General features: G+C 39.4%; 3 protein-coding genes and 1 non-coding gene across 6 annotated transcripts; 2 read left to right on the top strand and 2 right to left on the bottom strand.

Annotated features, from left to right (window-relative positions):
• Positions 1 to 674: 674 nt before the first annotated feature.
• On the top strand, positions 675 to 6,387 carry LOC126614250 (auxin response factor 2A-like). 2 transcript variants are annotated; one of them, XM_050281829.1, is made up of 15 exons: positions 675 to 1,247; positions 1,366 to 1,511; positions 2,205 to 2,317; positions 2,482 to 2,577; positions 2,689 to 2,745; positions 2,870 to 3,025; positions 3,162 to 3,246; positions 3,638 to 3,728; positions 3,851 to 4,015; positions 4,130 to 4,252; positions 4,386 to 4,461; positions 4,562 to 4,700; positions 4,829 to 5,454; positions 5,688 to 5,878; positions 5,979 to 6,387. In XM_050281829.1, exons 2-15 carry the CDS (start codon positions 1,397 to 1,399, stop codon positions 6,064 to 6,066), a joined length of 2,121 nt encoding a protein of 706 aa, XP_050137786.1. In that variant the 5' UTR covers positions 675 to 1,247; positions 1,366 to 1,396; the 3' UTR covers positions 6,067 to 6,387. The 2 variants fall into 2 exon arrangements, with proteins under 2 accessions (XP_050137786.1, XP_050137787.1); XM_050281830.1 differs by lacking the exons at positions 675 to 1,247; positions 1,366 to 1,511 and having other exon boundaries at positions 2,477 to 2,577.
• Positions 6,388 to 7,068: 681 nt separating this feature from the next.
• Positions 7,069 to 8,455, top strand: LOC126617265 (uncharacterized). The gene is made up of 2 exons (XM_050285292.1): positions 7,069 to 7,426; positions 8,015 to 8,455. The coding sequence occupies exons 1-2, from the start codon at positions 7,145 to 7,147 to the stop codon at positions 8,273 to 8,275; spliced, it is 543 nt and encodes a 180-aa protein (XP_050141249.1). The 5' UTR covers positions 7,069 to 7,144; the 3' UTR covers positions 8,276 to 8,455.
• LOC126617264 (secoisolariciresinol dehydrogenase-like) lies at positions 8,401 to 9,894 on the bottom strand. 2 transcript variants are annotated; one of them, XM_050285290.1, is made up of 3 exons: positions 9,729 to 9,894; positions 9,416 to 9,490; positions 8,401 to 9,281 (listed from the first exon to the last, which is right to left on the bottom strand). In XM_050285290.1, the coding sequence occupies exons 1-3, from the start codon at positions 9,746 to 9,748 to the stop codon at positions 8,477 to 8,479; spliced, it is 900 nt and encodes a 299-aa protein (XP_050141247.1). In that variant the 5' UTR covers positions 9,749 to 9,894; the 3' UTR covers positions 8,401 to 8,476. The 2 variants fall into 2 exon arrangements, with proteins under 2 accessions (XP_050141247.1, XP_050141248.1); XM_050285291.1 differs by having other exon boundaries at positions 8,401 to 9,278.
• Positions 9,895 to 11,564: 1,670 nt separating this feature from the next.
• TRNAP-AGG (transfer RNA proline (anticodon AGG)) lies at positions 11,565 to 11,636 on the bottom strand. The gene has a single exon. It is a non-coding gene; the product is annotated as a tRNA-Pro (tRNA).
• Between the last annotated feature and the right edge of the window lie 795 nt (positions 11,637 to 12,431).

The raw sequence follows: 12,431 nt of genomic DNA, 5'->3' as shown, positions 1-12,431 counted from the left end.
ATCTTCTACATTCATTTTGTATATGTTTCTACGTGACCTCTATCTTTGATGTTAAGTTTATGACAACAACGTAATAGAAGATAAATTTATTAACATGTGTTACTCAATAATAAAGATCACAAAGAAATCACATAGAAAATAAATGCATAAATTTTGATCATACCACGACGTTTACCAAAAAATAAAAAGGAAACGTACAACACATTGAAACCAACCAGCCGGTCTAATTACGCCAAATCCCCGCGATTAACTGACGCTTAATCTTCATGCAAAAGAAACATGCTATTTAATTGATGAATAATGTTAGGCCGATCAAAATTTTAAACTAAATTTGTAATCTAAATGAAATGTCACTAATAAAAATAAACACAATAATCTACAATTAATTAATGATTAAATCATCTACAACCATATTATTCGATTTGTAAATTTAATTTAAAAAATTTGATCTGTCTAACTAATCAACTAATTAATCAAGGAAAGGACAATATAATTATTTCTAGATACACGGTGATTCTCTAGACGGCAGGGCTACTTCCTGGCTTTTACGAGACAAGGGGGACCCACGCGTACGAAGATCTGTAACTTCCGCGAAGCGACGGTCAGGATTGCGACACGCAAACGTGTAAAGGGCGACGGAGAGAGATGCATGAGAGATGAGGGGGGCATGCAAAAGAAGCGCATCGGACTCACCGGCGCAGATTAGCAAACATCGCCAGCCAGCACAGCACGGACAGAGAACGACTCGTGGCTAATACGACTGCAGAACTCTGAGGAGAGAGAGAGGGTGAGGAGAGAGAGAGAGAGAGGGAGGGGCACACAAGGCCTGGCAGGTGCAGGTGTACGAATCGCACAGGCACTTGAGAGAGAGAGAGAGAGAGAGAGGGAGGGAGGGAGGGAGGGAGGGAGGGAGGGGCAAAAAGTGCAGGTGCAGTTGTACCGAATCGCACAGTCACAGGCAGTAGAGAGAGAAAGTGTATAGAGAGAGAAAGCCGAAAGCCGAAAGCTTCTCTCTCCTCTCTTGCTGCTGCAGCCATTAAGCGTTACAAGGAACCGAAAAATCAACGCCTCTCTCACGCCGTCAGCGTTTTTCCAGAGAGAGAAGGAGAGGAGAGAGAGAAGCGGCGTGAAACGGCCGGGCTGCGTGGTGGTGTGAAGTGTGAGATAGCAGTGGAGGAAGAGAAAGTGTGATCAGAGAGAGAGAGAGAGAGGAGGTTAAAGGAAGCAGGACATTACGGTGGACGCGGGTACACCCGATTCTCAACGCCTATTTGTCTTCTTTCTCTCGAGCTCCTTCTACTAATTAATTTCTCACCAATTTCCCAATTTTCTGCGTTTTTTCTTCGCAACTTGTGCTTTTTCTAGACGGCCGGAGAGAAATATTTGATAAATAGAGATGGCGCGGAGGACTGCTGCTGGAGTGGAAGGGTTGCCGTCCACCGCCTCCGTGAATGCTGTAGAAAGCAGCGGATGTACGGACGCCGCCGTGCCGGCAGCTAACAACAACCAAGGTGTGGAGCTGAACCGGTGACCTCTTGCGTAGTTTTTACTGTTTTAGTCTTAGATTTTTAAAGTTAATTACTAATTTTAATTTTAATTTTTCTTAGATTTTTAAAGTTAATTACTAATTTTAATTTTATTTCCTTTTGTAAATGTGATGCACGTTGACCGTGATTAGATTTTAATGATTGTTTTTAGTTTTTAGTATGAATATGTTTTTTTTTATTTTTTTTATTTGTGATTCTAATTCTTAATTATTGAAATTTGAATCAAAAGGGCAAATCTTCAAAAGGGTTCTCATGGTTTGATTTTCCTTAATTTTCTTTGGCCTAATTGGATTATTAATCCCCTGATGATAAGGTAGTCGGAAGATAATTTCGTGGTAAAAAAATGGGATTTAAACCCTGTAGTGAAGGATTTAGGTTCAAAATTAAAGTTCAGTCAACTATCAGCTAATTTTTTGCAGGCTTACCTCACATGTGAGGCTAAAACGGAACTATACGTTAATTGTTAACATGTGAAGCTCCACATGGGTTTAAATCTTAACTTTTTTATTACAAGACTATCTTCCAACTACTCTATCACCACCGGACTATTAATTGAATTAAGCCATTTTCTTTTTATTATATATATATTAACTTTTTTTGTATTTGTTGTTATGATTTTTCTGTTGAACCAGAATGTGATTTGAATTTTGATGTTAGGTGAGAAAGATGATTTGTACCATCAGCTATGGCATGCGTGTGCCGGGGCGAATGTTTACGTTCCCCGCCCTGGCGAGAAGGTTTTCTACTTCCTTCAAGGTCACATGGAACAGGTTATTTTCTTCTCCCGTGACCCTTACCACCTTTCTTTTGTGGCAGCTCGATTGTCCCTTACTCTGTTTTTTCCCAGTCAATGGTGAAATTTCAATCAATCCTTTCGAATTTTCGAATGAGGAGCTCCGAATAGATGACATGTTTGCTTGTTGATCTAGAATAGGTGGAGGCATATGCAAACCAAGACTGTAAAATGGAAATGCCAAGATACAATTTGCCTTCCAAGATCCTCTGCAATGTTGTATGTGTTCAGCTAAAGGTAAACTATTTCTCTCTTCATGTGTTCAACAAGGTGTGCAATTGAAAATTCAACGGCTCATGATTGATCTGAAGTTGGTTGTTGTCAAACGATAACACGATTCATTTGCAGGCTGAAGCTCACACAGACGAAGTGTATGCTCAAATCACCTTGCTTCCTGTGACCGAGGTTAGCTAATGAGTGCTCAGATGACTTTATTTAGGGCCTCATTGGACGTTTACATCCGCTTTAGAACTTCTTCCTTAGACATTTTGAATGTATAACATATGTGTACTGTTCTGGCACATTGCAGGAAGACCAGGTAAGGGCAGAGGAAGAAAATACTCCACCCTTGCCTCGGCGAACCAGTACACGCTCCTTTAGCAAGATACTCACCCCATCGGACACAAGCACCCACGGTGGATTCTCTGTTCCCAAACGACAAGCTGATGAGTGCCTTCCACCTCTGGTTGGTATCCTTGTCTTTCCATCTAAATAACACCCATTTGAAATTATATGATACACGTAAAACATCTGATTAGAAATAAAGTAACAAATTCAATCTTTGCTACCAGTTGATCCACATGTTACAAATGTTTTTGCAGGACATGTCTCAGCAACCACCGGTTCAAGATCTGGTAGCAAAGGACTTGCAGGGATATGAATGGTGCTTTCGCCATATATTTCGAGGTATCTTTAAATCCAGACGCTCTTAAACATCCATCTGTGAAACTAACTTGTGTAATTATTAGTACTTCTTATAAAACCGGAAATCAAATGCACAAGTTTGGTTGTTATTGAACTGATGTTGCTTTAAAAAATTTAGATATTCCTCTCATCACGCCAAGGGAGAAAAATGCAGTTTCCATGGTTGGCTGATTCTATGTAATACACAATAGTCCAACCTACAAACAAGTTTCTGCCCATGTAATCGCCTTTACAGTTACTATGTTTTTTTACCTGATTAACTTCTTAGGTTTTCGGAATGTGGTTTACTACTCGTGCATGTTTTCCGCTTAACCTTCTCCACTGGATTCATCATATAAGACTAATCTTAAACTATGCATGCCCCATAATGTAGGTCAGCCAAAGAGGCACTTGCTTACTAGTGGCTGGAGTACGTTTGTGACTACAAAAAGACTTGTTGCTGGGGATGCATGTATCTTTGCAAGGTATGCTCTCTCTCTCTCTCTCTCTCTCTGTTAAAAGGTTAATTAATTAATCTATAGGAATTTCCTTTTAGTTATTGGTCTTCAGTTCCAGTTACCTAATGAAAGTAATTCTTGCTTCACAGAGGAGAAAATGGAGAACTCTGTGTTGGCATACGCCGTGCGACCAAAACACAAGACACTGCATCAACTTCTCTCATTTCTGGCCACAGCATGCAACATGGCATACTTGCCAGCGCTTTCCATGCCATTTCTACTGGTACCATGTTTACTGTGTACTACCACCCATGGTAAGCTATTTGATCCTATGAGCTAATAATTTTGAATGTGTAGAAGTATCATTTGGTATGCTAGTATACACATTCCCTTAGGCTTTAAGCATGAATCTTTTCATATATCCGCAGGACGAGTCCTGCTGCATTCATAATTCCTTTTGATCAATACATGAAATCAGCCGAAAATGACTATTCCATTGGAATGAGATTCAGAATGTGTTCCGAAGGTGAAGAATGTGCAGAGAAGAAGAGGTAATCAAGACATGACTCGCAAATGCAAGAATGGACTGATAAAAGTTACAGTAGACATTGTTGATAATATATCTACATTTCCCCCATTAAACAGCCGTTATCTTTTGACCGAACATGTTATTGTATGAAACAGGTTGGAAGGTACTATAATAGATATCGAAGATAACGATTGCTTGAGGTGGCCCATTTCAGAATGGAGGTGTCTGAAGGTACCCAAGTTCCATTTTCTGACCATTTCAATCTGAAACTTAAATAACTCTCTCTTAGCATCTTTTTCTGGTTATTCCATTGTTTAATGTGTCCTTCCAGGTGCGATTGGATACTACATTAGATACATGCTTGCATTCCGAAAGGCTTTCTCCTTGGAATATCATACCTCTCCAACCTAAGAAGAGGGCACGTTTACCTGATCCACCATCCCCTGGGGTTTCTAGCTTGGGCAGGAAAGGTCAGTAACTCTCATATATCTCTTTGTGGAAAGTTTGTCTAGATTTCAGAAATGCTTCATTCTTCAATTCAGTGTTAATGGAATTTAGCTCAGGATTCATCAACTTATCTCTCTTTTTCTCTTATTAGGTTCATTGGTGATTTCAGTTGAGTCCACACCTCCAAGGAAAAAAAAGGTCTTTCAAGGTCAAGAAACTAGTGATCCACCTGCTCATGAACCAGTTACACCGAAACAGCTATTACCGCCACAGTTCATCCCACCCCCAAATCCTGACTGGGACTACACAGATTTGGGATTGGAAAACAATCTCAACGTTCCAATGAACGACCCATTTTACCAACATCCTGGCTATCCAAAAGCTCCAAGCCTTACTAAACAATGGCCACCAATGTTTGGTTTTGGAGTCTTTGACAGTGGCACGTATAAAAGAAGCATGTCAGTTCCAAATATCAGCTCCTCGGAGTCCCAGAATTTGAGAGCCTTCGAACTGAGGAGTGAGACTCAATCGCCACTTGTCGAACAAAAGAGTACAATGCTTTTTGGAGTCAATATAGTTACCAGTCACCCCGAGCTCCCTTCACCACAAGTTGCCAATTCTATTGAACTTTGTAGTCCTTGTTCTATTCCTCCAATATCTCATTCAAGTGTTTCTGAAACAGTCCAGCTGTCAGAGACATCGAAGAGTATCTCTGGCGTTCGTTCTGAGAAACAATGCAAGAAATGTAGCTCCGTCAATAACAGGAGTTGCATAAAGGTAAATGATGTGTAGAACTTCTTCTCAGTTGTCTTTCCAAACAAGTTGAAGAAAAAATTGAGCTAATTGAATTGTATTTATTGTTTCACATTCTAAATTATTCAGTCAAATTATACTTTGGTGATTGCACTAAAGATGTATTTGTATGTTTACTTAACAAGCAAGCATCCACATAGGGTGGAGTTGATTGCTGAAGGCTAGCTAATCTTGCCAAGATTTCGACGTTCTTTCAGGTGCTCAAATATGGAGCTCCTGTTGGAAGATCGATTGACCTCATGCGCTTTGATGGGTACAACGAACTCATTTGTGAGCTTGACCAGATGTTCGATTTCAAAGGAAGCCTGATCGATGGAAGCAGTGGATGCCAGGTAACCTACATGGATGACGAAGGAGACAGGATGCTGATAGGAGATTACCTGTGGCAGTTGAGAACTAGAACTCATGCTGTGACTTAAAGTTTGCCATATCTGTTGTGCTTTACCGTCTGATCTGTTACTAATTTCATAATCACGCTACATATGCAGCGAATTCCAGTCCATGGCACAGCGATTGTTCATCTGTCCGAAAAATGAAATGCCGAATCCAGGCTCCCCAAATGCAGTATCCATCTAAGTCTTCGCCAAGAGGTCACAAGTGTTTATCTGTTCATATCAGAGCGTGCACGCGCGAGAGAGAGACATGGTATCGACAAACGTGTCTACTTGAAACATCAATGCGCGCATTGCGGTATGTATGCCAATGCAGCCGTGACAATTTACTGTCCAAGTGTAGGTATGCAGTATCAGTATGCATATTGTTTAAGTTAAACCAAAAGCTTAAAACTGTAGTTTTTTGCTGTTTGAAGAATGCCTAAGATTGTTGTGATGTAAAAGTTCCAGGTAAATGCTCAGAACAACTGTGGAACTATATGAAAAGTACCATATTTTACCATTAGATGATTGTTATTTTTTACTGCATCAGCACCTTCAGTTTTTAATTTAATTTACCTAAATTTTTTTAGAGGTATTTGTTGACTTCGATGATGAACTTTAATTTTAACCAATTACTCTCCTGAACTTTTATAATTGGCCAACATTTATCCCCTCTAAATTTTTATAATTAACCAATTTTGCCCTTGAAGTTTAATTTTATAATTGCAAAAAGGTAATTTTATCTCTAATGTGGACAACATATTGTTTTTTTCTTTCTTCTCTTTCGTTGGTTCACTCCGTACACTTTTTGCCTGAATTTTAGGGTTTAGGTGGAAGCTAAAGCTCATGAAGGAAATTGCCCAATAATAAAAATTCAGGGAAAAAATTAGCTAATTATAAAATATTAAGATGATAATCAGGTAAAATTAAAGTTAAGAGAGAAATTGACGATTCTTTACAAGTTTGCGGTAGAAATCGGCCCAATACCCCAAATGTGTCACTCAGTGAGAACTGAGAAATGATATTGATTTCAAGTTATCATATTTCAAATATTTGTATTGAGTACGTATTCATACTATATGTTGGGGCCAATACCCCAATAACCAGACTCTTATTTAACATATTGGGGCCGGGTTGGGCCCACCGGCCCTACCATAATCCAAAAAGGATCAAAACGAGCCGCCAACCATTTTCTCACCACAAAATCCAACACAAAAGGAGGAAAGAAAATAACCCAAACCCAACCCCCCCTCCCCCCCCACAACCCAAAATCTAAAACCATGAAATCTGTGTCTCCAGCCCGACCAATCACATCCCTTCGAAAACTCCCTCCCACCTCTACCTCTTGCTCGAAAATCTCCGCTCTAGCCAATGTCGCTACGCCTGCGCTCAATTTCCGGGTTCCACGACACCCGATTCACCGGCGGAATGATATCCGGAAGCCCCAAACTGCTGTAAGATCTCAGTTTTCTTCAAACCCACAGAGCAATGAAGACCCAGACGCCCAAGTTCAAGACCTTGTGGTCCCACAACATTGGTTGACCCCCTCAAAGGCCTTGGAGGTATTACTTTCTATTTTTTAGGTGCTTGGTGGTACCTTAATTTATCGCTCAGTTAGTTTAGTCTCATGACAAATGATACTGTTAGCGAGAAATTCTTCACCTAGTAGTGTAAGTGCAATAGTCGAGAATAATAACAGTCAGGTGCAATAACGATTGTAAGTATGCTCTCGAAGCGCGCATTAGTTTGTTTACTTTTCTGACAAGTTATAATGTTGGCGAACAACTCTACGCCTATTGGCGCAACTGCGCAATAACCGCCTTATAATGGTAGGGTTTGTTTGAAAGTGCTTTGAAAATTATTAAAAACGTTTTTGATAAAAGTGTTTTTTTTTTTTAACAATTCTTAATAAAAATGCAAATGAATCCTGAAAAAAACACTTAAAGTGATTTTGGGAAGTGTTGAACCAAAAACGCTTTCAGTCATTTTAAAAGCAACTTTCAATTTTCCAAACGAGCCCATAATCAGGTGCATTATTGGTTGGATACATGGTTTTGATTCAAAACGAACTTTTAAGTAATTTCTTATGAAAGTGAGTTTGGTGGGACTTATGTGTGCTAACCATTTTATTTACATGAATGAAAATTCAGGAATCAGAGTGGCTGAGGGTTACTTTGCACAAGTGGTTGGACGATGAGTACTGCCCGGAACCCACCAATGTCGAAATCAGCAAGATTGCTGCTCAATCGTTCTACAAATCTCTACTCCAAAAACAGACGGATTTGGGTGAGATTTTGTTGAAGATGGCCATAGAATTGGAATCCATTTCGTACCAGGAAAGCTTCCACGGCGCGTTCTCATCAGCCAACGCCGCCGTGAATTTGATTTCCCAACGGATAGAGCAGGCCTAATTGTCACTCAGTCCAGTTCAAGGTTTTCAAAATTTGTCTTGTCCTGCATTTCCTATGTAATGGTAGTAATGTTTTCTCGAAACGTCTGTCCTTTTAAGCAGTAAGTTTTCTGTAAAGAACGGACATCCTGCAGAGAGAATCTTCGATATAATGAATATATGTGTATCTCCTTGCAAATAAGTAGTGACAATGGATGAATGCTTAATGCACCTGATCTGGTGCAGGAAATTGCAATATCTTGAAAGATGTAAAACCTCCATCCACAACTAAATTATGGCCACTGACGTATTTAGCCTCGTCGGAAGCTAGGTAAAGTGCAGCGTTAGCGACGTCGTTGGGTTCACATTTTGCGCCAGCCAAGACGCCTGCTTTGTGCGTTAGTTCTATCAGCCGTTGTCTATCAACCCCCGGGAAAATTTGAGTCATTTCCTCGATCACAAACGGGGTTGGAATCGCAAATGGCGATATGCAATTGACTCGGATTCCATGCTTGCATAGCTCTGCAGCCACGGACTTGACAATGCCAATGACGGCAGACTTGGACACGGAGTATGTGTGCTGCGCCAGTCCTCCCATCAGTCCCGTCACGCTGGCTGTGCAAAGAATGGAGCCAGTTTTGCGCGGGATCATCACGCGCGATGCGTGCTTGATTCCTGCCATGACTCCTCGCACGTTGATGCTCATGACGCGGTCGAATGCTGTAAGATCGAGGTCCACGACGCTCGGGGGAGTGTAGCAGGGCACCCCGGCATTGCTGTACATAATGTCAAGCTGGCTATGTTCGGAGACGGTGAAATCAATGGCGTTGGAAATGTCGGACTCTTTCGTGACATCGCAGGCAATGAATGCCGCGTTTGGACCGAGCTCTTTCGCTGCGAGCTGCCCGAGCTGCTGTTGGATATCGGCAATGACAACTTTGGCGCCGTTGCTGACGAACTTCAACGCGGTTGCCTTCCCTATGCCGCTTGCTGCTCCGGTAATCAGCGCCACTTTGCCTTCAAGCCTGCTATGTCACACATAGAACCAAATCAACAGAAGGGCATGCATACGAGAAATTTAATCGAAATCGGAAAAAGGGTATTCGGGAATTCGAATAATTCATCCGAGTATTCCCGAATACCTACTCGATTTTTTGCCTACCTTCCAGGCTGGGATGAAAATCCCATCTTGAAGGTCGGAGAAGCCAATGGAGCTCTTGAAATGGTGACATTTTTTCTGTTCAAACTTCGAACAGTTAGCAACATAAATCCAGCACACCAAATTTCTTTCAATGGAAAGAGAAAACATCAGCAACCAAAAAAGAAAAATCAACATTAAAGAAATGAGGGATAAACAGTAGTAATTTTGGGAATCCAAGCGCCGTCAAGATGACTAAAGCAGTATGCTCTATTTTAAAGATTAGATTAATTAAAATATCGCTCGAATTTATAAAGAAAAGGGAGGAGAAGCTTACCTGAAGGCAACCCTGAGCATATTTTCCTTTTTCTTGAAGAATTAAGATGGGGTTTATGTGATACTTTGAGATCAACTGGTTCAACTTCTTCCTTTCACTGAATTCCCACCTTTCTTCAAGTCATGGCCAGCTGTTGATTTTATATGCTTTTGGTTGTGGTTGGAACGAAAAGTGGACGAGTCATGAATGTAAGGAAGACTCAAAGAAAAGCAAAGAATTCTAATGGATTCGTCCACATGTGCACACGTGGTCCAATAGCGGCGTTTCATCTGACCGTGACACATGCATTTTGTCTCTTTGTTTTTGGGATAAAACTTTGTAATATATATGATTTTGTCATTATAAATTTTTCTCATTGTTTTTTCTTTTTTGTTTGTACACTCTCATGTTTACTTATAAGAAATGGAGTTAAGTAACACATTTATAAGCAAGAGAACTTTTTTGTGTCATTTAGTATTACGGTTTAGTGATATTTCTCTTTACTAGTAAGTAAAAGGTTTTAGGTTCGATTTTCGTCAAAGACAAATTTAAACCATATTATTGCTAGCTTTATTGTGAGGCTTAGCCCTCTTTCCTACTTCTTTAATGTAGATACTATCGTTTGTTAGAAGGAAAAAAAAATAACGTATTTATAAGGAAAGTATTATTCTCATTCTTGTGTTTACTATAAATCAAAGATTTTAAAAGAACATTATTACCATTTATGCGTTTTCTAAGGTAACGGATGAAAAATAAGCGGTCCACATTAGTTTTGAATATTCCATACCTTCTCACGCCTTAAAAATTCTAAGAATGAAATATCCAAGGGCGTTGATTAACTTGATTATCCCATACACACCCAATCCTTTATTGGAAAATATTAGTATTTTTTGGTATTTTATTGTCTGGGTAGTTTAGTTTTGAGCCCGGCTTGTTAATATTAGGGTTAGGTTTGTTCTCTATAAATATAATGTTTTGTAACGCTATGAAGATAAGCAGTCACAAGATAGTCCTAAACTTATAGCCGTCTTGGCTCTTGTTTAAATTGATAGAATAATATCGTAGTTTAGATTCGTTTGTTGGTCATGCTCAATATTCAACCTCCTTTATATCTATATTATTTCTCGTAGTAAGTAAATATGTCCAAATCATGCATATCAAACACCCAAAAATCTTTACTCGAAAAACAGACGGATTTGGGTGAGGTTTTGTTGAAGATTGCCATAGAATTATCTTGCTTAGTTATTTGTAACAAATTCTGTGTAAACGATGTGGAAATTTTGTACGTGATTTGCCGATATTGTTTGACGATTTTTTTTACTGGAAAACGATCAATATTGAGTGATAAATAAAATAATATGCCACCTTATCATTATTATACAAGAATATGGAATAAAACGTTATACAGTATTTATCAATTTTCGTGTTAATAACGCTTCGGGTTAGCTCAAGTGGTAAAGTATATATCAGAGCTAAGAAGAAATAACAGGTAATTATTTATGGTGTAGGTGATTGATTGGAATCTGTAAAACAATGGTGAAGTTTCTTCACGAGGGAGATGTAGGTTACGTTGTGTTTATTCCGTGAACTTGTAAGCAAGTATTGTGGCAAAAAACGGCCATGCATGGTCCAATCTTTCTTCTGAACTTGTGTTAGATATAAAAGAGCGTCTTGGTATATTCGAGTTTCTGAGTTTCCGCTGTGTCTGCAACGCTTGGATTGTGAAATCATATGAAAAATGTGGATCAAGTGAGATTGAGAGTCATAAAAAGGATCCCAGTTACAGTATATAGGCTGGCGGGGGTATTTGTGTCCTTTTGATTCAGCTAAATAAAAAGGAAAAAAAAAAGGGACGAAGGGGCATTCCGAGAATTGAACTCGGGACCTCTCGCACCCTAAGCGAGAATCATACCACTAGACCAAATGCCCACATGGTACTGGTTCTCAATTTTATTTCTTTTATAACCAAACCCTTTGCTTAAATCTGCCACTTGCACATAGTTTAGGGCAAGTTGGTCAGAACGGTGTGTTTATCTTACTCACTCGAGTTCGAAGAGTAATGTTATTCATACCATGTTTTTTAACCACATTTTCATACCACCTTAGGTGACATTTGATGTGGACAGCCACATCATTTAAATTAATCAGATTTTTTAATTTCGTTCATTATTTAATAAACTAATAATTAAGAAAAACTAGTTAATTAAATGATGATTGTGGTATACGAGGAGTCTTTCTCCTTCCCTTCCTTGAGTTTTGCAAATTTTTTAAATGATGTGACTGTCCATATCAGATGCCACCTAAGGTGGTATAGAAATGTGGTATAAAAATATGATATGAATAGCATTACTCGAGTTCAAATGGTTGTTTGTGATTATGATTAGGCGATGCATAGTTTGTGGGAAATTAGTCTATCGAGTCCTGGTTTCTCTATAATACTTTGCTTCGCGGACATGCTCTTCACAACTGCCGTCAAGAGGAATTGGTCCTCCGGCCTTGTGCCCTTCCATGCGACGAAGAAAACTCTGTAACAAGCAGCTAACTTCAAGACAACTAAGGGCAAACTTCGAGCTAAAACTAATGGATTAGCATTAATAGTAATCGTTCGCCATTTTCGTTCGAAACTTTCCCAGATTATGAACCCCTTGAGGGTGTAGGGTTCGGATTTTTTTGGATTTCCATGGCGATTTGAATGGTAGTTTGTGATTAACTCTAGTTGTTTGG

This window comes from Malus sylvestris, chromosome 3, assembly GCF_916048215.2.
Source record: "Malus sylvestris chromosome 3, drMalSylv7.2, whole genome shotgun sequence".
Classification (NCBI taxonomy): Eukaryota; Viridiplantae; Streptophyta; class Magnoliopsida; order Rosales; family Rosaceae; genus Malus; species Malus sylvestris.
This window is presented reverse-complemented; position numbering and strand designations above follow the sequence as displayed.

Bases quoted from the DNA above. Each gene is read 5' to 3' on its own strand.
- LOC126617265 (XM_050285292.1), top strand. From the start codon at position 7,145: ATGAAATCTGTGTCTCCAGCCCGACCAATCACATCCCTTCGAAAACTC. The intron at 7,427-8,014 runs GTATTACTTTCT...ATGAAAATTCAG, and splicing joins CCCCCTCAAAGGCCTTGGAG to GAATCAGAGTGGCTGAGGGT.
- LOC126617264 (XM_050285290.1), bottom strand. From the start codon at position 9,748: ATGCTCAGGGTTGCCTTCAG. The intron at 9,491-9,728 runs GTAAGCTTCTCC...AAGTTTGAACAG, and splicing joins ATGCTCAGGGTTGCCTTCAG to AAAAAATGTCACCATTTCAA. The intron at 9,282-9,415 runs GTAGGCAAAAAA...TGTGTGACATAG, and splicing joins TTTTCATCCCAGCCTGGAAG to CAGGCTTGAAGGCAAAGTGG.
- LOC126614250 (XM_050281829.1), top strand. From the start codon at position 1,397: ATGGCGCGGAGGACTGCTGCTGGAGTGGAAGGGTTGCCGTCCACCGCC. The intron at 3,247-3,637 runs GTATCTTTAAAT...CCCATAATGTAG, and splicing joins CTTTCGCCATATATTTCGAG to GTCAGCCAAAGAGGCACTTG. The intron at 5,879-5,978 runs GTTGAGAACTAG...CTACATATGCAG, and splicing joins ATAGGAGATTACCTGTGGCA to CGAATTCCAGTCCATGGCAC.